Source organism: Pipistrellus hanaki (genome assembly GCF_964339955.1).
Source record: "Pipistrellus hanaki genome assembly, chromosome: 17".
NCBI lineage: Eukaryota > Metazoa > Chordata > Mammalia > Chiroptera > Vespertilionidae > Pipistrellus > Pipistrellus hanaki.
The window spans coordinates 48320209-48347535 of NC_140519.1; the positions used below are offsets into that span (position 1 = coordinate 48320209).

At 63.4% G+C, this 27327-nt stretch overlaps 1 protein-coding gene across 1 annotated transcript in view; it reads right to left on the minus strand.

Annotated features, from left to right (window-relative positions):
• Nucleotides 1-27327, minus strand: part of COL22A1 (collagen type XXII alpha 1 chain) — a 96633-nt gene that overhangs the window by 8025 nt on the left and 61281 nt on the right. Inside the window, 30 exon segments of the mRNA XM_084864771.1 lie at nt 676-711; nt 2107-2178; nt 3094-3147; nt 3269-3322; nt 3575-3628; nt 4445-4489; nt 6513-6566; nt 7401-7454; nt 8111-8164; nt 9336-9389; nt 9713-9766; nt 10716-10769; nt 11661-11714; nt 12518-12631; nt 12884-12931; nt 13546-13590; nt 14054-14107; nt 14538-14573; nt 15037-15114; nt 15458-15502; nt 15847-15951; nt 17754-17807; nt 19162-19215; nt 20332-20376; nt 21179-21223; nt 21494-21547; nt 22303-22335; nt 23635-23676; nt 25567-25620; nt 26004-26066. Of these exon segments, the coding sequence (XP_084720897.1) occupies nt 676-711; nt 2107-2178; nt 3094-3147; nt 3269-3322; nt 3575-3628; nt 4445-4489; nt 6513-6566; nt 7401-7454; nt 8111-8164; nt 9336-9389; nt 9713-9766; nt 10716-10769; nt 11661-11714; nt 12518-12631; nt 12884-12931; nt 13546-13590; nt 14054-14107; nt 14538-14573; nt 15037-15114; nt 15458-15502; nt 15847-15951; nt 17754-17807; nt 19162-19215; nt 20332-20376; nt 21179-21223; nt 21494-21547; nt 22303-22335; nt 23635-23676; nt 25567-25620; nt 26004-26066 (1662 nt within the window).

The following is a 27327-nucleotide window of genomic DNA, read 5'->3' on the forward strand; positions in this document are numbered from 1 at the left end:
CCCTTTTCCAGGACTGTCCTCATCAGGATGGGGGTCTCCCTCCTTGGCCCCCAGGGCCCCGCCTGGTGGGTGTTCAGTGCTCCCAGCCCAAGGGCCCCACTGACTCCACGCCCTGCCCCCCGAGGCGCTGACCCTGTGGCTCCCGGAGGCGTGTGCGGCCGGCTCCCAATGGCCGAGGCCAGCCCCCTCCCCTCCGCCGGTGGCACACTCCCATCTCTATGGACTCATGTTCCTGTCCCAACTCATATGGCGTGGTGCTCGGGGTGTGGCTCAGGGGTTGAGCATCGACCTAGGAACTGGGAGGTCACAGTTCCATTCCCAGTCAGGGCACAGGCCCAGGGTTGCAGGCTTGATCCCCAGTGGAGGGTGTGCAGGAGGCAGCTGATCAGTAATTCTCTCTCATCATTGATGTTTCTCTCTCTCCCTCTCCCTTCCTCTCTGACAGCAAGAAAAATACTGTTTAAAAAAAAATAATAATAAGATGGTATCCCGGAACCGGCTACAGAACTGATGGGGCCCTTGCGAATTTCACATCTGGACCCCGGTTCAGAGAGCAGTGAGTGAGTGTGGAGCTCGGCCACGCCCAGGCCCAGGGACCCCTGTGTCCCCCCGCGGAGCTGGCCCACACCCGCACGGGAAAGGGCCACCAGGGGGGGCAGAAGGGGTGACACTTGCCTCCTTGCCGGGGGCTCCCTTCTCTCCGGGCTCGCCCTGTGAGATAGAACATGACATGGTGAGCTCGGCGGCTGCACGTCACATGTAATGCACCGTCTTCCAAACACAGCCCGCCCCCGTCCCTTCCAGCAAAGGCACCCACGGACCCGCCGACCGGGGCCTCGCCGGGGAGACGCTCCGGTGGGCGGGAGCCTGGGCCCGGCCCCCTCGGCCGGGGGACGGCTGTGCCGCCACCCAGAGGCCCCGGGGCATCAGCTGCGACAGCAGACCTCCCGGAGAAGCAGGCTCGGGGTGAAAGGAGGCACCAAGAAGACCCTGGGCTCTGGTGTCAGCCTCCCAAGTTCAAGTCGCTACTCCTCTGTTTGCTGGCTCTGCGGCCATGGACAACCTCCTTACAACTCCCTAAGCCTTTGGTGCCTCCGTTTCTTCATCTGTGAGATGGGACCGCTGCTGTCCCTGCTTCAGGGGTGGCCAGGAGGTGGAATGTGTCGGTAGCTATAATGCCTCTGGAGCTAGAGTAGGCGTGTAGCGAGGGGGGCTAACACGTGATCGGCCGTCACGCTGACTAAGGGGTCTGCAGCAGCGAGTCTGGATGAGTGACAGGCGGGGAGAGGAGGCATGTCCAGCGAAGGAACAGGCCCAGTGGACACCAGTACACAGAGCACTGCAGGCTGGGCTACAAGGCAGTGAAGGGCGAAGAGAGGTCACAGCTCGAGTGGCTGGCAGGGCTGGCAGTGGGCACCTCGGGGGCCAGGAATGAACTGGAGGGGGGCGGACAGGAGAGGGTGAGCTCTCACCAGCACGCTCCCCACGACCCTCGTCCACAGGCCAGGAGCCAGGGCGTGGTCGTGGCTCACTGAAGGCGACCGGCGGGGGGGTTGGGGGGGTAGAGGGGAGCTTGCCGGACATGTTTCATTCCTTCGCGTCCCTCAGCCCAGAGACCTGGCACCCATCACCCCCGGCTCCTCTGCATCAGGCGGTCAGATCAGGAGACCGTGATGCAGAGCTGGCTGGACGCCAGCTGACCAGGTGACCTTGAACCCCACCTGCAAGCTCTGACCCTACAGCCCGAACATGTCATCTGCAAGGCGATGCCTCAGGGGCCGTGAAGTTCGGAGGCTGTGACCCCCACCCCAGCCACCACGCCCACTGTGTGAAACGGTGTGTAAGGACCGAGCTCCCCAGGGGCTGGACACCCCGCCAACTGCTTACACAAACCGGCTCCCGCACCCACAGGCAGGAGCCGTGCCCCCTCTGAGTCAGGAGGGGCCAGGCCTCAGGATTAGGGAGCAGGGGGTGAGCCCCCCATCCCAGGTGTGACACCAGGTCGCTGTAACCCAGCAGGTGGACCTGAGGACACGGGGGCGGAAGGTCAAGTGAACTGTACCCCTAGAGGCAGGCACCGTGGCCCCCTGGGGGTGTTCTGCTTACCGGAGGCCCCCGGGGGCCCAGGAAGCCAGGCAGGCCCGGGCTGCCGCCGTCTCCTTTGCTGCCTTTCTGGCCCTGCGGAGGGAGAACCGGTCAGTTGTTCAAGGTCAAGGGCTGGCTGGGGCACGTACCTCCCTCGCAGGCTAGATCCCTGGCCTCTGTCATGGTATGTGTGGGCAGCCACCAATCAATGTGTCTCTCACATCAATGTTTCTCTCTCTGTCTTTCCCCCTCTCTTCCAATTTCTCTTTAAAAAAAGAAGAAATCAATGGAGACTATATCCTCGGGTGAGGATTAACAACAACAAAACATGCAAGAGGCAGGGCTGGGAGGAGACGCACGGACAGGCCAACATCTCCCAGCCTAGAATCCATCAAAGCCCCATCTCCCCACCATGCCCCCCATCCCCAGCAGACCCGACCCCGATCCCGGATCCTCTCTCCAGCGACCAGGACTTTGCCGATGACTCATCCCACCTCCTCCTACTCTGCCCCCACCAATCCTTCTTCCCTCCCATCCCTCCCCGCCCCCCAGCCAGCAGGAGGACCCCCTGGAGCTAACTCCATGGCCGCCCATCCCCGCCTGAGCCCTGGGGCTCCTGGGGCTGAGCCGCTCTCCATCTCCCGCACACAGCCAGCAGCCGTTTTATCGCCCGCTTTTAGAAAAGTCTCTAATAGGCTTGTTCCTTTGGATGCCTGCTGTGTCCACAGGGAGCCAACTGCATAATCGCATCTATTTAATTTCTTTAGTTTTCCCATCACCATTGATCCTCTCCATTCCCTCTCCTCTCCCCTCCTCCCCCCCCCCCCCCATGTATCTTAGACTTGAAAGGAGGCCCGCCTGTACCCTCTTGCCTCCGCCGCCTGCTCTGCCCTCGAACCCCATGCTCTCCCGTAGGTGCTGCGGGGATGGAGAGCAGACCCTGTGGGAGGTGAGCCCACGCCCCTTCCGGAGCCTCCCGGATGTCCCGCAGCCCAGGGCGACACTCACCGGGCTTCCTGGGGGGCCGCGGTCCCCTGAGGCGCCGGGCGGTCCGCTCTTCCCCTGCGGGAGACACGGGGAAGATGCTGCAGGGGCTTTTAACAGCACGTGGGGCTGCGGGGTAAACCACGGGTATCACCATGGTAACAGGCCCTGCAGACACTGAGTCTCACAGCAAACTCACCGGCGGGCCCCTCGGTCCTTGGGGGCCCTGCGGTCCCGCGGGTCCGGCATCCCCCTGGAACGGAGAGAGGGCCGTTATGGCCGGGTCACGGCGGCGTGTGACGGGACAGATGCGGACTCAGGCTCACCTCGCCCCCCAGAGCCCGCACACTGCGGGCATGTCCCCGTGCCTGCCCTTTACTCCGCAGGGGCCCCGGGCGTCCTCTCCGGGACAGTTTCCGGGGCCCCGGGTCCTTCAGGAAAGCCCTTTGCACTCCCCCTGCCCGCCTGCTCCCCCACACCCAGCCGGGCCCCAGGACCCACTCACATCTTTTCCCGGGGACCCCTCCCGGCCGGGGGGCCCCATGGCGCCAGGCTCTCCCTGGAAGGAAAAGCAGAAAGGACGCAGCTGCGGTGAGGGGGGGAGGGGAGGTGCAGAACACAGGGTCTCAGACGGCGGAGTGCCAGCGAGGGAGGCAGGAGCCCACCGCAGGCGCCCTAGGCCCCGGGCCGCGCTGGGGCTGGGTGCCCACAGGCCAGTGTGAGGCCTGGGCCTTGTGCGCCCTCTGGGCTGCAGGGAACAGCAGCGCAGGGCCAGGCACACCGCCTGGCATTCTGCCTCCTCGCCTGCTGCCCCCGCCCCCCCGCTTCTCCCAGTTCATAGGGCACGGCAGGGCTTCTGTTCAGGGCATCTATCCCGCAGGACACACCGATGCTCTCACAGGTGAGCGCTGTGCAGCCCTGCCCAGGGCCACCGGATCCCAGCTGCCATGGTCCAGCTGTTTGTAAGTCAGCATCTGACCTCCCACCCCCCACCCTCAAGAGAAATTTCTAGAAAAACTAGACCAGGCGAGCCCTAACCAGTTTGGCTCAGTGGAGGGAGCGTTGGCCTGTGGACTCAAAGGTCCCAGGTTTGATTCCAGTCAAGGGCATGTACTTGGTTGCAGGCACATCCTCAGTAGGAGGTGTGCAGGAGGCAGCTGGTCGATGTTTCTCTCTATCAACGTTTCTAACTCTCTCTCCCTCTCCCTTCCTCTCTGTAGGAAATCAATAAAATAAAATAAAATAAAACTAGATGGGGCAAGGGATGGCGCGTGGGTTTCTCGGGGGACAAGGTGTCCCACTGGCCTGCAGGGCCCAGGAGCCCAGTGAATGGAGCGCCAGCCAGGCCCACCGGGACAGACAGGACAGCACTTACCCGGGGGCCGGGGGCACCAGCGTCACCCGTGTGTCCCTTGAAGCCCTGGGTGAGAGAGAAGAGACCCAGTTAGCCCACGGAGGGCAGGCTGGCGAGAGGGAGGGGCAGGCACCTGGCAAGATGGCGGGGTATGGGGGTCCTGACTCCTCTCACTCCCCACCCGGGCCCTGCTCTGTGCCGGGCGCTGGCCACGTCCCCGAGCCCGAGGCCTGGGTGAGGCCCTTCCTCCGGCTCAGTCACAGCACCGCAGGGCGGGCCCCACACGTGCCACAGGGGGTGGGGTAGCAGCCGGGGTGTGGCCTGGCCTCATGCTTCCTCCTCCTCCTCCTCCTCCTCCTCCTCCTCCTCCTCCTCCTCATCCTCCTTCTCCTCCTCCTCCTCCTCCTTCTCCTCCTCCTCCTCCTCCTCCTCTTCTTCCTGGCCTCATACCACTGGGCTGGGTCCTGGGTCTCCATGGCGACTGCCAGGAAGCCCTCCCGCCCCATCAGCAGGTGCCACCTGGACAGAAATAGTCCTCTTGGTCTGGGCCCCATGGCAGGCGCCTTCTCCTCCCGAGGTTCTGCTCCCGGTGAGATCGGGAGGGGAGCAGCGGGGTTCGGTGAAAAGCGGATGGATTTTTTGTTTATTTTCTTCGTATTGAATGAGGGCCAGGGAAGTTATTGATTTTTTTTACCGAAAAACACATTAAGGAAAGAGAACTGGCATTTTGATCTCCTCCTTCTTGCCAGATAATTGGATTTTAGAATTTTCATTAAAGATAGTACTTTTTCCAAAAACAAATTTAAGGGTTTGTGTAAACAATTTAAAAATTATGAAGGAGTAAAGTATTTAGCAAAAACAAACAAACCCCCACACAAAAAAAAACACAAACCCTACAAAAATCCTCAACAGCCCCAGACATACAGAATGAGTGCCTTTTACAGGAAACCGCCTGTTACCGCCGATGGCCTGACACAGGTGGAGGTGTGGGCCCATGGAGGGCAGAATCCATGCACGTAAAAAAGACCAAGGACGCCAGCACCGGTTTGGCTCAGTGGATAGAGCGTCAGCCTGCGGACTGGAAGGTGCCAGGTTCGATTCCGGTCAAGGGCATGTGCCTTGGTTGCGGGCACATCCCCAGTGGGGGGTGTGCAGGAGGCAGCTGATCGATGATTCTCTCTCATCGATGTTTCTAACTCTCCATCCCTCTCTCTTCCTCTCTGTACAAAATCAATAAAATATATTTAAAAAAAAAAAAAAAAAAAAAGACCAAGGGAATACCCTGGCCCTACCAGAGCTTCCCTCTGGGCTGTAGGATGACAAGGACCTCTTTTCTCCTCCGTATTTTTAATCATGACCATCATCATCGTTGCTGTTCTGCAACCAGACCGGGTTAGTTTAACCTTTAGCCGTGGGAGTGCTCCAAGCTGCCATGAAGACGCCTGTTGAGGCTCCGTCGTCCAGGGAAAGGCCCCGGGACGGGAACAGAGGACAAGAACAAGCGGCCTTCGCCCAGGACACGGTCCCCGCGGCTGCCAGCGGGAAAGTGGCCTCACAGCGCGCATGGGAGCACTGAGCCCGCAGGGGGCCCAGTCCTGAAGGAGGGGGACCCTGACCTCCAGGACCTTACCCACCGCGTCTTAGCCATGCGGCTGATGCTTTATTCTACCAGGGACAGCTCACTCTCTCTCACTCACACACAGTCATACAGTCACACTCACACACACTCACTCTCACACACGCAGTCATACAGTCACACACACTCATACACACACACACACTCACACACACAGTCATACAGTCATACACTCACATTCATACACACACACACACACAGTCATAAGGTCACACACACACACAGTCACACACACTCACACATAGTCATACAATCACACTCACACTCACACTCAGGCACACACACAGTCACACACGCACACACAGCCATACAGTCACACACTCACACTCCTACACACACTCACTCCTCATTCCTCCCCACACATACACACACACTCACACACATATGCATGCACGCATACTCACACACACATGCATGCACACACACACATGTTTACACACGCACAGCACTTACCGGGGGCCCTCGGGCACCCTCTGGTCCTGGCAGGCCCGGCTCTCCTGCTTTGCCCTGAGGAAAGAGGAAGAGGAGGGGTGAAGAGAGCGTGAGGGATCCCCCTCTTCTTGCTGCTGGGCTTCTGAGCACTGCGTTTCACACGCCTGTTCCGGCCTCTCTGCCAGCCCACCCCGGCCCAACAGTCCTCGGCCACCCACTCACCCCGCCACCCGCACCCAGCCCGCTGCGCCCAGTGCCCCTGGGCGTGCTGGCCTCTCGGGCTCATCCCTGCAGTGATGGCTCCTCGGCCTCGCCTTCTCGGAGGCACTCCAGCTGCTGGAGAAGTGACGTAGGTTCCCCATCCTAACGGGCTCGGTACCTCTCCACCGGCCACTCCAGGCAGCTGGTAACGACCGCACTTTACAACTGGGGACACGGAGGCTCAGGGAAACGTGGCCGAGTGAACTACTATCTATCCATCTACCTGTGTATCCATCCATCCATCATCTATCTATCTACCTGTGTATCCATCCATCCATCCATCCATCATCTATCCATCTACTTGTGTATCTACCTATCATCTATCCATCTATCTGTGTATCCATCCATCCATCATCTATCCATCTACCTGTGTATATCCATCCATCATCTATCCATCTACCTGTGTATCCATCCATCCATCATCTATCTATCTACCTGTGTATCCATCCATCATCTATCCATCTACCTGTGTATCCATCCATCATCTATCCATCTATCTACTGTCTACCTACCCACCCATGCCCCTAAAGTATAGAAGTGGCAGAAGTAATGCCGAGAAGGTAGCCTTCACTGTGGCCGTGCACGTAGTGGCTGTTACTGAGAAAGCTCTGCCTGGGCCTGTGGAATGGGGAGAAGTCAGTTCCTTACCGGCTCTCCGGGGGCACCAGGTTTTCCGTCCCTGCCCTCTTTGCCTTCTGCTCCCTGCGAGAGAAACTCACATGGGTCATCTGTCCCCCGCTGCACGGGGCAGGGGGACACACGCAGTTCCATTCGCGCGTGGCAGCTGAAAAGGTGTTTCAGCCACCAGAACTGGTCTGATTGCCTGGTGTTTCCCCAGCACTGAGAGTCAGGCTTGGGGGTCTGGTCCCCAGGGTCTGGCAAATAACAAAAAAGTGGAGTAATTGTTGATCCTGAATGTCTTTGTATTAGATGACATTAGTTAAGCACTCTGAAAGTGTTTTTACTCTTAATGTGGTGTACAGGGATATTAGAATGAGTTTAATCCACTTATCAGCCATTGTTTTTATATCATGTTTTTATTTTCATATCATGACTTTATTGTTGTTATATCATGCTGTGATTGTTTGTTTATGAATAAATTTATATATTATTTTCACATACATTTTACTAATTTTCTCTCATCTCTGACACTTCTATCACAGAGAAAGGGTGAATAGCGATATTAAAACATTTCTTCTAATTAATTTCCTTTCAATGTGCATGAATCCGTGCACCAGGCCACTAGTATTCAATAACACACACCACTCCCCTGGCGACCTTGTCTTGCTTTAATGAAGGTGACATGCAGTCTTGTTCGCTTGTGCAGGAGAGAAATGGGATTTTTAAATGTCACTTACTGGGATTCCGGGTAACCCCGATGGGCCTTCGGGGCCAGGGGGACCTTCTTTCCCCTAAAAGATCCAAGACAGAAAAGCACCGTCAAATCTCTCAGACCGGCTGCTCTGCGGGCCGATGATGTCACACAGAACTGCCTTCGAGGGCTGGGAGGGCTGGTGGGGGGTCGTTGGTGAGAAACAACAGTGCTTCTTTTCCTGCCTCCTGCCTCTGGCGTCGCTCCCCGGGCAGGGGGTCCGAGCAGCACATGACCAGGCGGCCTGGTGTGTAGCCGGGGACCCAGGGACTGAGGAGGGGTGAGGTTGGGAGCGGGTGAGGAAGCGGTGTCTGAGCGGGAGGCAGCTGTCCTGGGTGACTCCCAAAGGACTCGGCTCCAGAGTCCAGAGGCGCAGGCCCTGACCTGCGGCTTCTCCAGGCCTAGAATATGACTGCGATTCCTGAGACGGTGTTTGTTTCTGGCGCTGACCTTTCCCCTGTGACCTGGCGCTGACCTTTCCCCTGGGACCTGGCGCTGACCTTTCCCCTGTGACCTGGCACTGATCTTTCCCCTGGGACCTGGCGCTGACCTTTCCCCTGTGACCTGGTGCTGACCTTTCCCCTGGGACCTGGTGCTGACCTTTCCCCATCGTTCGACCTTGAACTGGTAGCTTCACCTCTCTGATCTCCCGTTTCCTTAGGTCCTTCATGTGAGCGTGTGTGCAGGGGCCACGCCCGATGCCTGCCCCGGGCCCCTCTGCCCCCTGACTCCAGGAGCGGCTCTGGACGCCCGGCGAGAGCACAGCTGAGTGGCCAGAGGCCAGCTCACCAGCTGTGGCTTCCAGGCCTTGACCCCTGACCTCCCCTTCCTCAGCGACAGGCTGCCTTTGGAACGACTGGCCGACAGCGTCTGCCTCCCAGCACGCTCCCTGGCGCATGGCCACAGGCTCGGGGGGTCAGCGCCAAGCCCTCCCTCTCCCTGCGCCTGTCCACACGGAGGCCACCGGAGAGGCGGAGACACGGGCTCCCATGGGCCTGTGTGGCTGCCACTGAATTCTGGTCTCAGTCCCAGTCATTTCTCGGAGCCTTTACCTTAGAGGCCGGTGACCGGGCTCCGGGGAAAGTGGCCCCGGCAGTGGACCAGGAGAGACAGACTCTCGGGGGCGGACGGGGGGAAGGAGACCAGGGCAGGGTGGGCGAGCACTTGGGCTTCTGGGAAAGCCAGACCCAGACCCACAGGGAGGAACGTACTGGTGGCCCCGGAGTGCCTGGCGGTCCCGCAGCTCCTGCGACTCCATCGGCTCCCTAAGGATGACCAAGCGGAGAGTGAGTGAGTGTGTGCCTGGCCACGGGCAGGAGCTCGGCTCTGGGCACGAGGCAACACTGGCTCCCATGCCCTGCCCCCTGCCCCCTGCCCCCTGCCCCCTGCCCCCTGTGCCCTGCCTCCTGCTCCCTGCGCCCTGCGCCCTGCCCTTGGCCGGAGCTTATGCATTTCCAAGGCAGCCTCTGCCTTGCCCACGGCTGGGCTCATCTCGGTCACAGAGACCTTGGGGAGACGGCGTCTGCAGTGAAAAGGGGGTGCTCAGGGGGCAGGGTGGAAAGTGGAGGGACTGACGACGGGCACTTACCGGCGGCCCAGGGCTCCCTGGGGCCCCCATGAAGCCTGGCACTCCGGGGCGGCCCTGGGAGAAAGGGGGAAAGGCGTGGGGGGGAGTGAGGAGGCAGAGGGGGACCAGAGCGGCCACGGCAGCTGGGGACACGTGGCTGCGTGGCGCGCTCTCGTCAGTGTGTGCGAGTGCAGGCCCCGCGGTGACAGCCGGACAACGAGCAGACGCACAGACACCGTGGGAGCCCCCGGGGGTTACAGGAGCCATGTGCCCACACCCCGCCCGTCACACGGTTATTTTAGGGAAAAGACCCTCGTCTCCATGCGGAGAGGAGCCCGTGCGAATTTTAGAAAGAACTAAACAAGGGGGACCTGTGGGAGCGGGCAGAGGGGGGAGTGGGAGGCAGCTGTCATACTATCGACAATGAAAATGAATCAAAGACATTTCACACAGCCACGTTCCTAAGCCAGGCCAACCCCCTAAAATAAACGACCTCCTGCTGCCCGCTCCCTTCCTGCCCCGGAACGCAAGCTGCCATGTCCACCGCGGACCGCAGTGCCCCCCACAGCTCATCCAGCTGGTGCGGCTCAGGGGTGGAGCATCGACCGAGGGCCCAGAAGGTCACAGTTCCATTCCAGGCCGGGGCCCAGGCCCAGGTTCTGGGCTCGATCCCGTGTGGGGCGAGCAGGAGGCAGCCGATCCATGGTTCTCTCTCATTAATAATGTTTCTCTCTCTCCCTCTCCCTTCCTCTCTGACATCAGTAACAATATATATATTTTAAAATACACGGGGAAATGTTCTCAGGAGAGGATTCACACAAAAGCAATGACAGGCAGGCTCCTGGGAGAACTGGGGGGGGGGGGGGAGTGGAGAGGGGGGAGCCTGACCGGTAGCCGGAGGAATCCAGATGGGTAGCAGGATGGGTGGTGTTCGAACCCCCTGCGCTCAGGAAGTGGGGGAGGGGCAGGGGGTGCGGGAGAGACAGCCTCCAGCTCCAGGGGCCGCTCATCCTGACGCGCTCACCTGCTCGCCCTTCGGCCCCGCCTCGCCGTCAGCTCCTCGCTCTCCCGGGCTTCCCTTCGAGAACAAGAACGAAGTCAGTGCGAATGGCTAGAGCTACACTGCGAAGGGCAGTCTGCACGCATTCGTCCACCGACTCATCGCTCCTTCCTTTCCGCTCCTTCCCGCTCCCTCCCCGGTCACAGAGCACGTTCCTGCCGCAGCCCCAGCGGTGTCCGCCACAGGAACACAGTCTGGTTGGAGAGCAGCCCTCGGATGGCTGACCGGGCCGCGGGTGCTGACCGGGCCGTGGGATGCTGCCGGAGACAGGCAGAGCCCCCTTCCGAGAGCCTCCTGGTCGACCAGTGAACGCGGACTGAGTTAGGGGCTTTGGAAACCACGAGGAGGAGGTGTGGCCAGCACTCATGCAGCCTCCTCTCGGAGCTAACTGCCGTCCCCAGAGGACAAAGATCACAGCCAGTGCTCCCTCTGGCGGCCAGAGCACCCACTGCCCTGGGAGCCGCAGGGCGAGCCTCCCTCCGGTGCGCGTCACGGACACTCACCCATCCTCATCGGCCTCGCCCGGAGCGTGCTCGGCGGTGATTACCGAGAGCCACGCTCTCCCCGGCCCACATCCTCACACCCCTTGGTGAGAGGTGACGCTGAGGCCCAGAGAGGTCGGGGATTCTGCCTCAGGCCACACAGCCCCAAAGGCAGGGCCTCACCAGTGAGCCCGCACATCCCAGGCCCACACTCATCACACTCTGCCAACCCCCGGTGTTCATACGCGGACAACCCGAGACCGGACAGAGGCCGGTGACCCTGCCAGGCCCGAGGTCGTGGGAGCGTCCGTGCCGGGGTGGGACCTTGGACGTGGGGTTTCTGCTCGTTCCCAACCTTCCTTCCCCCAGACACAGCTCCTCCGCCCTCAGACTGAGCAGGGAGACGGCGTGGAGGGAGCTCACTGACCTGCGGGCCCGCGGCTCCTGGGGGCCCGGGAAGGCCTCTGGGCCCAGCCTCGCCCTGCAGCAGGGAACAAAGAACAGGGTGAGGGTCCTGCCTGGCCCGGTGGCTCAGGGGTAGAGCCCGACCTATCAACCAGGAGGTCACGTTCCATTCCCCGAGGTTCGGACACGGGCCCCGGTTGTGGGCTTCTTTCCCAGTGGGGGGCGCGTAGGAGGCAGCTGATCGGTGATTCTCTCTCATCATGGATGTTTCTACCCCTCTCTCCTTCTCCCTCCCTCTCTGAAATCAATAAAAATATATTTTTAAAATGTTATATCTCTTAAAAAATAAAAATAAAAATAAAGAACTGGCCAAAACCGGTTTGGCTCAGTGGATAGAGCGTCGGTCTGCGGACTGAAAGGTCCCAGGTTTGATTCAGGTCAAGGGCATGTACATTGGTTGTGGGCATATATCCCTGGTGGGGGGTGTGCAGGAGGCAGCTGGTCGATGTTTCTCTCGCATTGATGTTTCTAGTTCTCTATCCCTCTACTTTCCTCTCTGTAAAAAAATCAATAAAATATATTTTAAATAAATAAATAAAGAGTGCGGAGCCCACGCCCCGTCACCAGCGACCCATCACCCTGCGACTTCTATTCGAGGGCCTCCCCCTGGGGTGTGTCCGCCCCAGCGCCCGGAGCAGAGGGCGCTGGCTGTGGACTCACAGGTGGACCCACAGCCAATGTGGTCAGCCATGTGGCAGCGGGGCCCTCCCACGGCCCAGCGACCCCGCCCCCCGGGCCACGCCCAGGACGGGGCTGGCCCATTGGAACGGGCAGCAGCCCTGGGACCTCCCAGAGGACACGGGACTGACAGCTCCTCACCTTCTTCCCGTCCGTGCCGTCTCTCCCTTGCTTTCCCGGGAGCCCTTTGTCCCCCTTAAAGCCCGGCAGGCCGGGCAGGCCCGGGGGGCCCGGGGGGCAGTCCTTGCACACGTCCTGGGAGAGAACACGCAGCAGTTACTGGCGGAGCAAAGGAGGCCCGGCCCACTCTCCCACCGGCGGCACGTCCGGGAAAGCAGCAAGCCAGGCACCCGCACAGGACCCTGCCCTGCCTCTGCCTGAGCTCAAGGTCAGCACGGACCCCTCGGAACCTCTGCCTCGCTCCTCCCCACTCCACGTTATCACACTCTCGAGAACCCGGTCCCCCGTCAGCATTTGCAAAACGCACGCAGGTGACTCCACTTTTACCTGAACCAGGAGCCGGACGTCCTCGGGAGCGAGGGGCGAAGAGGGGCCCTGCCAGGGAGAAGTGGATGAATGCAGGCACGCGCACACGCACATACAGACACACGCACCCGCACGCACGCAGGCAGGCAGCATCTTCAGGCAGCAAAGGGCCTCACAGTGTGACTCCTCACACCCCTGGGCTGTCCCCTGACACTCACAAGCCTGGGAGCCACAGAGGACTCCTGAGGCAGGGACCGTGCAGGCGGCCAGCCCTCCCCAGTCTGACAGACATCGTCCATCGTCCGTTCTGGTCCCCAGTCCTCTCCTGCTCCTTCCTCTGCTCCTGGTGCCCCTCTCCCCACCCCCATTCACGCCTGCAGGCCACGTGGAGGGCTCCTGAGCTCACAGCGGGCCTCCCGCACCCCCCACCACCCCCTGGCCTTGGCTTTGGACCCAGGGCTACAGCTCCCACCACGGCCACTCTCGCTCTCGGGCCCTGAAACAGGCCAACAGGGCACCGGCTCGCCTGTGGCCTGTCTCTGCATCGCACTCCTCATGCAGCCCCCTGCCCACAGCGTCAGGAAAAGGCCCCGGGAAGGCCCCTGAGCCGCCCGAGCAGCCTGCTGTTCCCGCTGGAGCCCTGACCGGCCGCCAGAATTCACCAGGAGCAGGGGAGGACGTACTGGTGTGCCCGGAGGCCCCCGCTCGCCGGGACTCCCTGGAACGCCCTACGGGAAGAGAGAGAGGACACGTGACCTGGCCGCCGACCTCTGCCAGCAAGGGGATTCCGTGGGGAAAAGAAACCACCCAACTGTGCCGGCTGGCACCGACCGACTTCCTGTCTCCCAGGAAACGGTCAGGTGCCAGGGGTGCTTAGGACAGAGTGCTACCCCTCCTCCCACTCCTGTCCCAACACAAACTGCAAACAACTGGTGCACAGAGTGTGTGCACACGTGTGCACGCGTGCACAGACACACACACACGTGTGCGCACACACACACACGCACAAACACACGCCTATCTTAAATGCCTGCCATCCCGCCCCAAGCTCAGGTGGGCGGCCCACTTGGCAGGGGGGAGGCCCGTCTGCCATCGGGGCTGTGAGAATGCCAGGCCCAGGGCCCCGGGCAACGTGGATGTGTGGGCACCAGAGGCCATTCCGGACCCAGCCCGGACCCACGCTCTACTCACATCCTGGCCAGCGGGGCCCTGGGGGCCGGGGAACCCGGGCGAGCCTCGCGGTCCCTGGGGAGAGAGAGGAGAAGAGGCCCTGTGGCTTTCCGGCGTTCAGTATGGGGTCTCGGGGATGGGCTGGGGGGCGGAGCGTGCCCCTGACTGGGTCAGAGGGTTCCCTGGTTTGCGCGTGGCTGTGCTGATGGAGCCTGGATTAAACATCAGTGCTCCTGGGGCTCTGACGAGCCTGTGGCCCCCTCGGCCGTCCCTCTGCGATGCCGAGATGCTGCGGAGCGCAGCCAGCCAGTCTGCCCCACGCACGGCACAGGAGACAGCGGACAGGGACCCCGCCTTCCCCCTCCCCTGCAGGTGCACGCTCACTGCGGGGCGTCTGCCCCCTAATGGCAGGGGTTTGCTTTACCCCGGGTCCCAGCCCTCCATGTAAACCCGCTTCGTCACAGGGACCGCTGCAGGGAGCGGCCCCCGCCCACGTCACACGTACCGGGGGGCCTTTGTCTCCGGGGGGTCCGGAAGGGCCCTGGAAGCAGACACGCACGTCAGCAGAGCTGGCGGAGAGGCGCCTCAGAGTGCTGGGGGTTACTTCCAGCCGGGGCTTCCTTACAGGGGCAGGTAACCACCTCCCTGCAGGCCCCGGCCCACCCCTCACCCGCCGGGTAACCACCCTGTCCTGGCTCCCATGAGGCTCCTGACGCAGAGCCCCTCCCTGGTCTGTAGCTCTCGTTTGGGGCAGGAACCAGCACCCAGCACCCAGCGTCCTTGGGCTGCACCCCTTCCTGCCGGGGTCGGGCTGGGGGAAACAGGGCTGAAGCTGCGGGGGTGCCCCTCCCCCTTCTACTAGGAGGTGCACACATAAACGCATGCATATGTGCCCATACATGCACACATGCACACACACGCCTGCATGGGAACACACACACATGCACATGGGTCTGCGTTCCTGCAAGCTGCCCACCCCAGGATGCTGGATGAAGGGAACTCACAGGAGGGCCAGCAACCCCGAGGCCCGGATCACCGCGGGTGCCCGGAGAGCCAGGGATCCCGGGGGCACCTCGGTCCCCCTGGAGAGAGAAAAGCAAGACGCAGAGGTCAGCTCCGGGAAGGACGTATGCCCATGGGGGGTGGGGGGGGTGGTCAGGTAGGAAGACCTCAAGCGGGCCGCTGGCTGCCTCTCGGTCCAGTCCCGGGACAATGTGGAGCTGGTCCTATGACCTTGGGTCAGCCCCATGACCTCTCTGCACCTTAGGACCCTCATCAATCAGAAACAAACAGAGCGTTCTCCCAAACGCCCGTGGAGAGGGACGTGGGGGATGAGGACCCGGAGGGGGCTGAGGTGCCCAGAGGCGCTGACGGCGGAGCTTTACCAGTGTGACCGGCGCCCACAGCTGCGCCGGGGAACCGTACCTTGGTGCCAAGAGGTCCAGGCAGTCCGGGCGGCCCCCGAGGCCCCTGGGAAGCAAGGGGACAGGACGGTCATCGAGCACGAGAGGCCTTGCCCGCCCGCCTGGTGCCCGCCCGCCTGTGTCCGCCGTGGGCACCCTCTGCTGGTGGGGAGGACCGATGGGCAGGCGGCTCCCCGCACCTCACTGTGGGCGGGAAACACCCTGTTTTTGAGGCATCGGGCCCTCAGGGGAGAGGCCTGACCCCACCACCTACCTCGTCCATGTGACCCCGAGCCTGGCGGGCAATGCCCGGGAGACCGTGTCCCCCACCACAGCCTCCTCCCGCCCGCCGGCCCCACCGGCGCTGTCTGACTTCCCGCCTCTGGCTCCGCCGGGCTGCCCCTGACTCACCGGCTCTCCGTCCTTCCCCGCCCCCGGAGGCCCGGGGTGCCCGGCAGCTCCAGGATCCCCGCGGGGGCCCGCCGGCCCCGGGCGCCCCTCTTCCCCAGCTGCTCCCTGGAAGGAAATGGACAGGTGCCAGGATCAACCGCACGCAGGGACCGGCCCTCCGCTGGCGAGGCAGCCCGCGGGGTGGGCGGGCGTTCTGATGGCATGTGACAGCCTTCCTGTGTCCCCCGGGTCACATGCTGTGGGCCTAGCCCGACACCTCCACTGATAACCAGTTTCTTAGTTCATTTATTTTATTTTATTATTTTTATTATTATTATTATTGATTTTTTACAGAGAGGAAGAGAGAGGGATAGAGAGCTAGAAACATCGATGAGAGAGAAACATCGACCAGCTGCCTCCTGCACACCCCCTGCTGGGGATGTGCCCACAACCAGGGTACATGCCCTTGGCCGGAATTGAACCTGGGACCCTTCAGTCCGCAGGCCGATGACACTCTATCCACTGAGCCAAACCGGTTTCAGCATTAGTTTATTTTTTTGTGTGTGTATGTGTGTAAATTTTTTAATGTATTTTTTACAGAGAGGAAGGGAGAGAGAGAGAGAGCTAGAAATGTCGATGAGAGAGAAACATCGACCAGCTGCCTCTTGCACACCTCCCACCGGGGATATGCCCGCAACCAAGGTACATGCCCTTGACCGGAATCGAACCTGGGACCTTTCAGTCCGCAGACCGACGCTCTATCCGCTGAGCCAAACCGGTTTTGGCATCAGCATTAGCTCATTTTTAATAGCTAACTGGGTCAGGGCACGCACCCTGAGTCCACTATGAGCCCGAGTCCTGTGAGGAGGGGCCTTTGCCACAGAGGGGCGCAGAGGGAAGTCCCTGTGGGGTCCGGACTGGGGGGGGGGGAGGAGGGCCAGACAGCCACTCGGTGAGGAGAGAGGTGGGAGAGACCCCAGACGGTGGGGGGGTGAGCGGTCCATGTGTGATGTTTAGGACACCAGTTTGCACCCTCTCTTAGAGCTGCCGGAGCAAACCAAGGCACGGTGGACGCGGGCACGCAGGGGGCGCCATGGTGTTCGGCCCCGCCCCCGCCCAGGGCGCCCAGCGGTGCGGCTCCCTCACAGCCCTCCCTCCTCCTCTGCCAGGAGCTCCCACGCCCGGCGTGCCTGCTCCGGGAGGGAGCTGGGCTTTCGCTCGCTCCAGGCAACACTCATGCTCTCTGACCGTGGCGGCTCTGGCTGCGGAACCCCGGGGAGGGCCCCAGGAGCCACAGGGACCTCTGTTCCAGGCAGGGCGCCCCGAGGCCTCCGCAGCCTGACAGGGGAGGTGCAGCGAGGACGCAGAGCAAGTGAGGGGGCCTCTCCCGGGCCTGGGGAGTCCGCGGCCCCGGGCTCCCCCAGCCCTGCTCACACACAGGAAGGAGCCTGCCTGGGGGCAGGGGTCTGCACTGCTCTGCACAGCCAGCCTTGGCCCTCAGCCAGGCGCCCTCAGCCATGGACAGCTGTCTGGCTCCCTCTAGAGGTGGAATGTGCTCACTGTTGGTGTTCCGGGTGGACACTGTCCCTCTTCTCCCCAAGAACTGATGTGCTTCCTCATGGTCCCCCCTGGGGCCTGGCTGCACGCAAAGGCGTGCCTGGTGCACTGAGATCAGAGAACGTGGGACTTAGCGCCGGACGGACCTGGCTGCTGGGCTATGTGACAGGGAATTCAGTGCATCTCGGAGCCTCAGTCTGCATGTCTGTGAAATGGGGGGGGGGGGGGTGTGATTGACAGGTCTGCTGTGAGGGTGATGTGAGGTGGTGGTGGGTCTGCTAGCTCCTTCCCCACGGAGGGCAGTGCAGGCGCCTCTGTCCCTGCTTCCCAGATGGGTCTGCCGGCTGTGTGCTCAGACCACCCTGTCTTACCTTCTCGCCGCGCTCCCCGTCTTTCCCAGGGGGGCCTCTGACTCCAGGGGGGCCCTGGAGGAGAAAAAGCTATTGAAACGGTGGCCGCCAGAGGAGGGGGACCAGGCCCCTTTTTAGTCAGTGACCACAGCTCTGTCCCCGTGGGTCCCGTTCCTGACTTGGCTCCCCCCCCCCGCCCCCGCCCGGCCCCACAGCGGCTGGTCCTGCTCTGCTCACACACTGACCCTGTGCACCCAGCACGCTCCACTCTGCCCCCAGGCTGCGGCTCTCAGAGGGTGGGGAGGGGTGGCTCAGGGGACACGGGGAGGATGAGGATGACTGAGGACAGGCTGGCCAGGAGACCTCCAGCTGTGTGACTGGTGCGCCCAGAGACAAGGCTCAAGGACACGTGTTCAAGGGATGCACCCAGGGATGGGGCGGGGGGGGGGAGGGGGGGGCGGCAGGTGCTCAGTGCCGCCTGGGCCCGGGGGCCAGCGTGGAGCTGGCATCTACACCCCCGCGGTCAGGGCTGCTCCTGGGCAGCTGGGCCCACATGCCGTGTGGCTGGACAAGGCGGTCGGTGATGCCAGGGAAACGCCAGCAAAGGAGGGCGGCTCCCGGAAGTGGGTGGTGCACAAGGAGGCGGGCGGGGTGGGGTGGGATGGGGTGGGGTGGGGTGGAGTGGGGTGATGCCCTGCGACAGTGGTCGGCAAACCGCGGCTCGAGAGCCACATGACACCGACATTCCCACTCCTTCTAACGCCACTTCTTCAAAATAGACTTGCCCAGGCCGAAAACCGACTTCTGCGCATGGGCCACGAAGTTTCAATCGCACTGTATGTGAGCGCCCACACCTGGTATTTTGTGGAAGAGCCACACTCAAGGGGCCAAAGAGCCGCATGAGGCTCGTGAGCTGCGGTTTGCAGACCACTGTCTTGGGAGCAGCAACAGTAACCGCTAAGGACTGGGCTCAGCCTCCGGTGCCTCGGTTTCCCCCAGTGCCAACGGGGCACAGCCATACCCACCCCCCGGATGGGGAGGGTGAACACGGCCACACGTGTGGTGCTCAGAACCAAGCCTGGCACTTCAGCGCCCGCCTCTGTCCTCTAAGCCAGGGTCACCACCCCATGTCTGGGGACCACTGGCGGCCCATGAGGTCCGAAAGGTGGGCGACCGCTGCTCTTAGCCCCGGTCCTTCTGGCCCAGGCTGGCCCAGGCCCAGTCCCCTTCGGGAGCTCCGCCCGGCGTCTTCCCGCAGGAGAGGGAAGCCGTGGCTGCGGGAGGTTAAGCTGGTCCCTCCCGGCCACCTGGGCCACGGCGGGCAGAGCCTGGGCAGGCGGTGTGAACTCTGAACCCACCACCTACTCCTCCACTCGGGAGATGCAGAAGCTGAGACCTTCCAGGCCCTGCCCCGGCCCCGATTACTCACCACACTTCCTGGGGGGCCGCTGGGACCGGGGGGCCCTAGGGGACCAGGAGCGCCCTGTTCAGAAGCAGAAGAAGCTCAGACAGGCCGGTGCGCCGCTCACAGACCTACCCCATCCTCTCCCAACCGCCTGCACGCAGTCCCCAGGACTGGCTGGGACTCCGCGTAGCCCGAGATTTCCCTCCACGGTAAGAGGAGCCTCCTCCTAGCACCCCCAGGAGCCGAACCCCAAAATGTGGGACCCTGGCACGGAGGGGGGACAGGGTAGGCAGGACTCGGGAGGTTCCCTGGGCACAGAGACGGGGTGTGTGTGTGCGTGTGTGTGTGTGCATGGTGGCTTTGGCGAACCAGGGATGCTTGCTGAAGGAAGTGGACATGACCTGGGCACCGAAGGCCGGCACAGACTCCAGGGGGGCGTGTGAGGGGGTTCCGGGCGGGTGGACACTGGGGTGGGGAGCGGGGGCTCTGGAGGTGTGGAGGCCGTTCCCTGCGGGCCTTGGACGTCCACTTCCTCCAGACAGCAGGGCCCGGGGCCGCCTCTCCGACAGGGAGGAGCTGCCACCTGCCCTCCGACCAGTCACTGCCCGTGGCCCACCTGCTCCCACGAGGCCACGTGCACCACAGCCTGGTCATGCAAGCACTTTATCGCCGGACATCGGGCCCGGGAGTGAGGGGACAGTGCCTGCGGCTCTCCCCGCACCACTGCCCCCGGGAGACAGAACTCTAGTGGCCAGGGCACACGTGTCAACCCCTGACGCTCCGGGCCCAGGCGGGGCAGACACACAGGAGCGTCCGAGGCATGTGCATGGAGGGTGTGCATGGAGACGTGTCTGTGCTCATGGCTGCGTCTGCAGATCGGGCGTCCATACACACAGTGCAGTGCGTGCACCGGATTTTGGAACGTATGCGTGTGACTGTGCACACAAGCACACGTCACAGAGCCATGCATCTGGGAGTGGTGTCTGCGTGGGCATCACCGAGGGCGTGGAGGAGGGTGGGGCGCGTGGACACCTGGGCCCTGAAACGCTGGGGTGTAGGGAGGCCTGCCCTCCCTGTGGGGGGCACACTCTCCCCCTTCCTCCCCTCCCCCCAGTCACCCAGAACGAAGCACAGGGTCCCTCCTGGGCGACCCTCCACCTCCTGCCCCGAGGAGACAGGCAGGGCGGGACTCACGGGGTCTCCAGCGGCTCCGCGTGCACCGTCTTGTCCCTTGGCGCCCTGCAGGGGAAGTAAAACGGGGGCGGAGGGAGGGTACATTATAGGCAACACTGTCCGCGTCCCCACGCAGGGCCTCTCGGCGCCCCCTGCTGGCCAGCCGGGCGGCCCACACTGAAGCCACAGGGAGGGTCTGCGGTGCAGGAAGCAGGCCGGGCACGTGGCCCTGCACCCCATCCTCGCCACCCAGGACGCAGGACCAGCATGGCGCTTCGAGTTTACATAAAAGGGGCTCCGAGGGGCAGATGCCCAGGCACACGGCAGCCAGGGGCCCTGGGATCTGGCCCAGGCAGGTCCCCCCACCGGGTCCCCCAAAACTTGAACCCCACCCCAGAAACAGACAGCCAAGAAGCCAAAGCCAAGAAGAACTCCAAAAGGAAAAGGCACACGACGGCATCTTTCCACCCGGAGCTGCCGGCCAGGCCGGACGGAGAGGGCTCCTGCCCCCCAAAAGCCTTCGGGAGCCGGGAGCCGTCCCGAGGGCGGCGCGGAGCCGGAAGGAAGGCGGTGTGGCCCAGCCCAGCCCTCCTAACCCACACGTCAGTGACGAGAAGGACACCCAGGGGCCTGGGGTCAGGGCCGCCCTGTGGCGGGGGGCTGTGTTTTGGGGCGCTCTGGGGAGACCAGTCCACCCCTGGGTGCTGGGCTGGAGGTCCCAGAAGCACTGTGCCAGCGCCCTCTGGTGGGTGCTCCTGCAATGGCAGGCCAGTGGGGCTAGGGGCCGGGGGCCAGGGAGGGACAGAGGGACAGGGGCTTGTGGGCATCTCTGCGTCTGGGGCCAGTGGGTGGGGTGAGGCTTTCTTACCGGCGGCCCAGCGGGTCCCGGAGGCCCGAGTTCGCCCTGCGGCCCCTGCAATGACACAGTCGCCATGAACGAGCCACTCCCCCCCCCCACGTCCCCCATCCCCCACCCCCGTTCTGTGCAGGGGGGCGGGGAGGACTGCGCAGAGGGAGTGAGCAGAGAGCCACAGATGGGGGCGTCCTTGGGCCCCGAGGGAAGAGGAATGGACCACATGGGGCTCGGCTGGCTCCGGGGCTGCTGGGCCTCGGACGTCCTGTCTCTGGGGGGAAGGGGGGAGCGGGGGGAAGGGAGCATGGGGCGTGGGCACGGGGCACTCACCGGCTCACCGGGCACACCGCGGTCCCCCTTCTCTCCTTTCGGTCCTTGCTCTCCCTGGTGGTGGGGAAGCACAGGTAGGGCACCCCGCACCACCCACCGCAGACCGCCCAGAGCCCCTGCCCCCTGCCCCCTGCATGCACCCCCCCCCCAGCTCCTCCACTCCGTTCTGATTCCCACTCATCAGGCCTCAGGCCAAGAAGGGCCCCTTCCGGGTAACTGAGCCCCAAGCCAGCCACGCCCTCGTGCACAGACACAGGCCCGCAGAGCGTCCTTGCTCCTCCGTGGGGCGGCTGCGGTGGCAGGTCTGCACCTATCTGTGTGGCTTCACCCTGCCCCTCCACCCCCCCCACCCCCCCACCCCCGCCCAGAGCCTGGCACTCGGGGGTCACGTCCTAGCACCTGCGTCAGAGAGCCTGGGCGGCCGGTCACCGCCCATCAGGCCTGCCGGTCCTCCGAGCAGCCTCTCTCAGGCCCGCCCCTCACTGCCCGCTCCGGTCCCCATCACTGCCAACACCCCCTCACTCTGCCACTCATGCCCCCCCCCAGCCCCCCAAGATCCTGCTCCCTCCACACCACAGGGCCTGCGTGGAGGGACGAGGGAGTCACCCCCAAGGTCTGCCCTGGGCCTGGGCCGCGGGGAGGTGCCCTCGGGCCCCGGACATGGAGCCTGCCCCTCACACGGCCTGCTCCCCCGGCTGCCGGCACGGCCGGCGGTGACCGGCGTGGTGGGCAGAGCCAGGGCCCAGCCGAGCCCCAGCCCCAGAGCACCCGGGGTCACAGCCAGGGGCCCACGGAGCCGCTCCACTTACCGGCGTCCTGGGGTACGGGGTGAAGAAGGAAGGCTGGAAGGAACCACAGAAACGAGAGAGACGTGAATCCGCGCTGAAACCCGCCCTGAGGACTGAGCCGGGGAACACAGCTCCCCCCCCCACACCCCCGTCCTTCACCACCAGCCCTGACATTAGAATAGGTGACCAGACGTCCCGCTTTGGGAGGGACAGTCCCAATTTTTAACAATGTGTCCCACGTTCCTCGGCGCTTTTAAAAAGTCCCGGTTTTTGGAAAGATTCTTTTACTAAATCTTCTGGACTTTTTTAAAATGCCGTGGAGGGACGTGGGACAAATTGTTAAAAATCGGATTGTCCTGCCAAAAGCGGGATGTCTGGTCACCTTACATTAGAACCACGTTTCCCTGAAGCCCCTGCACTCTGGTTAAGACAGGAAAGCACAGTGGTTAGACGTTGGGACCCTGGCATCACAGGGTCTGAGCTCAAGACCGGTCACCCTGCCTAGAACCCGCATGACCTCTGGCACCTGCCAGCGTCTCGTCCTCAGCAGTAAGGGGGGGTGAAACACCCTCCTCTGGGGGCGGGGGAGAAGGGGGGAGAGGGAGAGACCTGAACTGGTGCGTGTAGCCAGAGCTATGCCCGGACACCGGGCCCACTGTGAAGAGCGGCCACAGCGTGCGGACAGGTTCCAGCCTGGGACTGAGAGGGCACCGTCCTCTCATGGCAAAGCCACGTGTGAGTCCCAGCTTGGAGGGCAGAGCCTCTCAGCACAATGATAACAAAGGCCGAGGTTGTGAGCTTGACCTTATGGTCCAAACCTGTGTTCCCACGTGGCTGAGTGATGTGGGCTGACATCGAAGACCCCATTTCCCTCTGGCCCTCCAGTACATGTCAGGCCCCTCGTCACTCTCCCCGAAGCCTCCTGGGTTCTGACAGCATCACTGACCTGTGCCCTGCGGCTCCGTGTCTCCCTCTGACACTGCGATGCCTGGCTCACACCGCCCCCTCCCCCCCCCCGTGCCCAACGAGTCTGGTCTCCGGGCCTCAGTTCCCCCCGTGCCAGGCGGGTGTGTGTCCACAGGGCCTGGCCAGGGCTCTGATACGTGGCAGTGTGCGTGCCGGGCAGGATAAAGGGTGGGCACAGGGGGCGCTGGAGAGCTGGCACGGTATTTTTGGACTGAAACCGAGGACTAGGTCCGGCTGCTGGCAGTCTACTGAAAAGCTGCTGGTCACTAAGTAGCGTGTGTGTGTGTGTGTGTGTGTGTGTGTGTGTGTGTGTGTGGCGGTGAGGGGGGGACGGGGGCATCCCGATGCCCTAGGGGTGGAAAGGAGGTTAGCAGCAGAGGCGCTTACTGTTCCGGGCAGTCCCGGGGGGCCGGCCGGACCAGCTTCACCCTGAGGGAGAAACAGAAAGCACGTGACCGGCCGCCCCGCCGACCCACCTGTCCCCCCACACCTGGGCGATGGATGGACGGACAGGCGGACGGGCAGATTCCCAACTATAAAATACGCAGACACATAACGCCTTGCCTTTTGAGAAGCCGACAGGATCACCTGATATTTGACCAGAATGGCCCGTCACGACCTAACCCTCTGGGGGGAAGGAGAGCAGCCCAGATTCTCGGGAAGCCCGAATGGGATTCCGCCGTGACCCCCGCAATTCTGCGGGAGCGATGAGGGGGTCACGGTGGCGCCCAGCCCCTCGCACCCTGGAAATGAGGTTTCCCCGGGAAACGGCATCTCGGAGCGGCCGGGGAGCAGCGGGCCCGACCAGCCTTCCCGCCCACACCCTGTCTGTGGACAGCGCCCCCCCGGGCTGCGGAGCCAGAGGGGAGGGATGGAGGGGAGGGGGCTGCACCCTGGGGGACAGGCCGAGGCGGTGCAGGGGGAGGGTGAGGGGAGGGGGCTGCACCCTGGGGACAGGCCCAGGCGGTGCAGGGGGGAGGGGGAGGGGAGGGGGCTGCACCCTGGGGGACAGGCCCAGGCGGTGCAGGGGGAGGGTGAGGGGAGGGGGCTGCACCCTGGGGACAGGCCCAGGCGGTGCAGGGGGAGGGTGAGGGGAGGGGGCTGCACCCTGGGGACAGGCCCAGGCGGTGCAGGGGGAGGGTGAGGGGAGGGGGCTGCACCCTGGGGACAGGCCCAGGCGGTGCAGGGGGAGGGTGAGGGGAGGGGGCTGCACCCTGGGGACAGGCCCAGGCGGTGCAGGGGGGAGGGGGAGGGGAGGGGGCTGCACCCTGGGGGACAGGCCCAGGCGGTGCAGGGGGGAGGGGGAGGGGAGGGGGCTGCACCCTGGGGGACAGGCCCAGGCAGTGCAGGGGGGAGGGTGAGGGGAGGGGGCTGCACCCTGGGGACAGGCCCAGGCGGTGCAGGGGGGAGGGGGAGGGAGGGGGCTGCACCCTGGGGGACAGGCCCAGGCGGTGCAGGGGGGAGGGTGAGGGGAGGGGGCTGCACCCTGGGGGACAGGCCCAGGCGGTGCAGGGGGAGGGTGAGGGGAGGGGGCTGCACCCTGGGGGGCAGGCCCAGGCGGTGCAGGGGGGAGGGGGAGGGGAGGGGGCTGCACCCTGGGGGACAGGCCCAGGCAGTGCAGGGGGGAGGGTGAGGGGAGGGGGCTGCACCCTGGGGGACAGGCCCAGGCGGTGCAGGGGGGAGGGGGAGGGAGGGGGCTGCACCCTGGGGGACAGGCCCAGGCGGTGCAGGGGGGAGGGTGAGGGGAGGGGGCTGCACCCTGGGGGACAGGCCCAGGCGGTGCAGGGGGAGGGTGAGGGGAGGGGGCTGCACCCTGGGGGACAGGCCCAGGTGGTGCAGGGGGAGGGTGAGGGGAGGGGGCTGCACCCTGGGGACAGGCCCAGGCAGTGCAGGGGGGAGGGATGGAGGGGAGGGGGCTGCACCCTGGGGGACAGGCCCAGGCGGTGCAGGGGGAGGGTGAGGGGAGGGGGCTGCACCCTGGGGGACAGGCCCAGGCGGTGCAGGGGGAGGGTGAGGGGAGGGGGCTGCACCCTGGGGGACAGGCCCAGGCGGTGCAGGGGGGAGGGTGAGGGGAGGGGGCTGCACCCTGGGGGACAGGCCCAGGCGGTGCAGGGGGGAGGGTGAGCACAGGCCCCTCCCTGTGTCTCCGGGCAGCCGGCCAGGGCGGGTCAGAGGAGACCTCAGCCTCCCGCAGGTGGGACCAGGTCACAGCCCAGGCCTCCCTCGGGCCCCGGCCCCGGCCTCCCCTCTCCCCACGGAGCTCACACACACAGCGGAGAGGCCCCCACTATGTCCCCGACGCCCGGCCCCAGCGCCTACCTTGTCGCCTCGGTCGCCTTTCGGTCCCGGGGGGCCCGGGCCGCCCTTCTCTCCCTGTGGCACAGACACAGGAAGCGTGAGCTCGGCTCCAGCACGGCTGCTCCAGCGCGACCAGAGGCCCCAGGGCCACCTCCCCTCTGCCCCCGCCCCGCCCCCACTCTGTCCCCCCATAACCACAGGTGGAGCCAGGAGCATCTGGAGGAGAGTGGGGAGCCCCTGATGGGCTCGTCCCCCAACCCTGACCCCCTTCCAGCGAGACCACCTGCCACTGTCCGGTCCCAGCTCCCCCCAGAGGCCTGGCCCTTCCTTCCCTGAACCCCAGGACCCCCCCTCCCAGCCCAGTCACCCCCACTCCCCAGGGACCGAGACCCAAAGGGGCTGCTCCCCACGGACGACGGCACAGGAGGGGGGCTCAGGGCAGACACCCCGACACCTACCTGCGGTCCCTTCTCTCCGCTCAGGCCCGGGAACCCGGGGGCTCCGGGGAGGCCCGCCTGGCCCTGCGGAGACACCCGTGTTAGACTCTGGGGGAGGCCTCCTCCGGCCAGGCTGGGGCGGGAGCCGCCCTGCTCTCAGCCCCCAGGCCTCTGGCTTGTGGGTGGAGGAAGAGGAGGGAGAGAACTCGTTCCTGGGGTGTCCGAGCCCCCTCCTGGCTGTGTGCTCTCCCAGGAGCCCCGTGTGGCCTGGTGTCTGCCTCCTCAGCCACACCGTCACCTCCCCCCGCCTGCCCCGCAGTCCCCAAGGCTCCGCGGGGCTCTCCTGCCCCCCACCCCCCTCACCGGCACATGCTCACCAAGGCCCCGGGCCCGCACGTGGGGTGCTAGGGAGCGAATACGCCCGTGAAATGGATGGAGCAAGCCCCCCAGATCTCTGAGGCAGCAGCATGTGTGTGAATGTGTGTGTGTCTGTGTGTGTGAGTGTGTGTGTATCTCTGTGTGTGCCATGTGTCTGTGTGTGTGTCTATGTGTGTATGTGTGTCTGTATCTGTGTGTCTGTGTGTGTGTGTGTGTATCTGTGTGTCTGTATCTGTGTGTCTGTGTCTGTATCTGTGTGTCTGTATCTGTGTGTCTGTGTGTGTGTGTATCTCTGTGTGTGCCATGTGTCTGTGTGTGTCTATGTGTGTATGTGTGTGTGTTTCTGTGTGTGTGACTGTGTGTTTCTGTGTGTGTCTGTGTCTGTGTGTGTGTGTCTGTGTGTGTCTGTGTGTGTGTGAGTGTGTGTGTATCTCTGTGTGTGCCATGTGTCTGTGTGTGTGTCTATGTGTGTATGTGTGTCTGTATCTGTGTGTCTGTGTGTGTGTGTGTATCTGTGTGTCTGTGTGTGTCTGTGTGTGTGTGTCTGTATCTGTGTGTCTGTATCTGTGTGTCTGTGTGTGTGTGTATCTCTGTGTGTGCCATGTGTCTGTGTGTGTCTATGTGTGTATGTGTGTGTGTTTCTGTGTGTGTGACTGTGTGTTTCTGTGTGTGTCTGTGTCTGTGTGTGTGTGTCTGTGTGTGTCTGTGTGTGTGTGAGTGTGTGTGTATCTCTGTGTGTGCCATGTGTCTGTGTGTGTGTCTATGTGTGTATGTGTGTCTGTATCTGTGTGTCTGTGTGTGTGTGTGTATCTGTGTGTCTGTATCTGTGTGTCTGTGTGTGTGTGTGTCTGTATCTGTGTGTCTGTATCTGTGTGTCTGTGTGTGTGTGTATCTCTGTGTGTGCCATGTGTCTGTGTGTGTCTATGTGTGTATGTGTGTGTGTTTCTGTGTGTGTGACTGTGTGTTT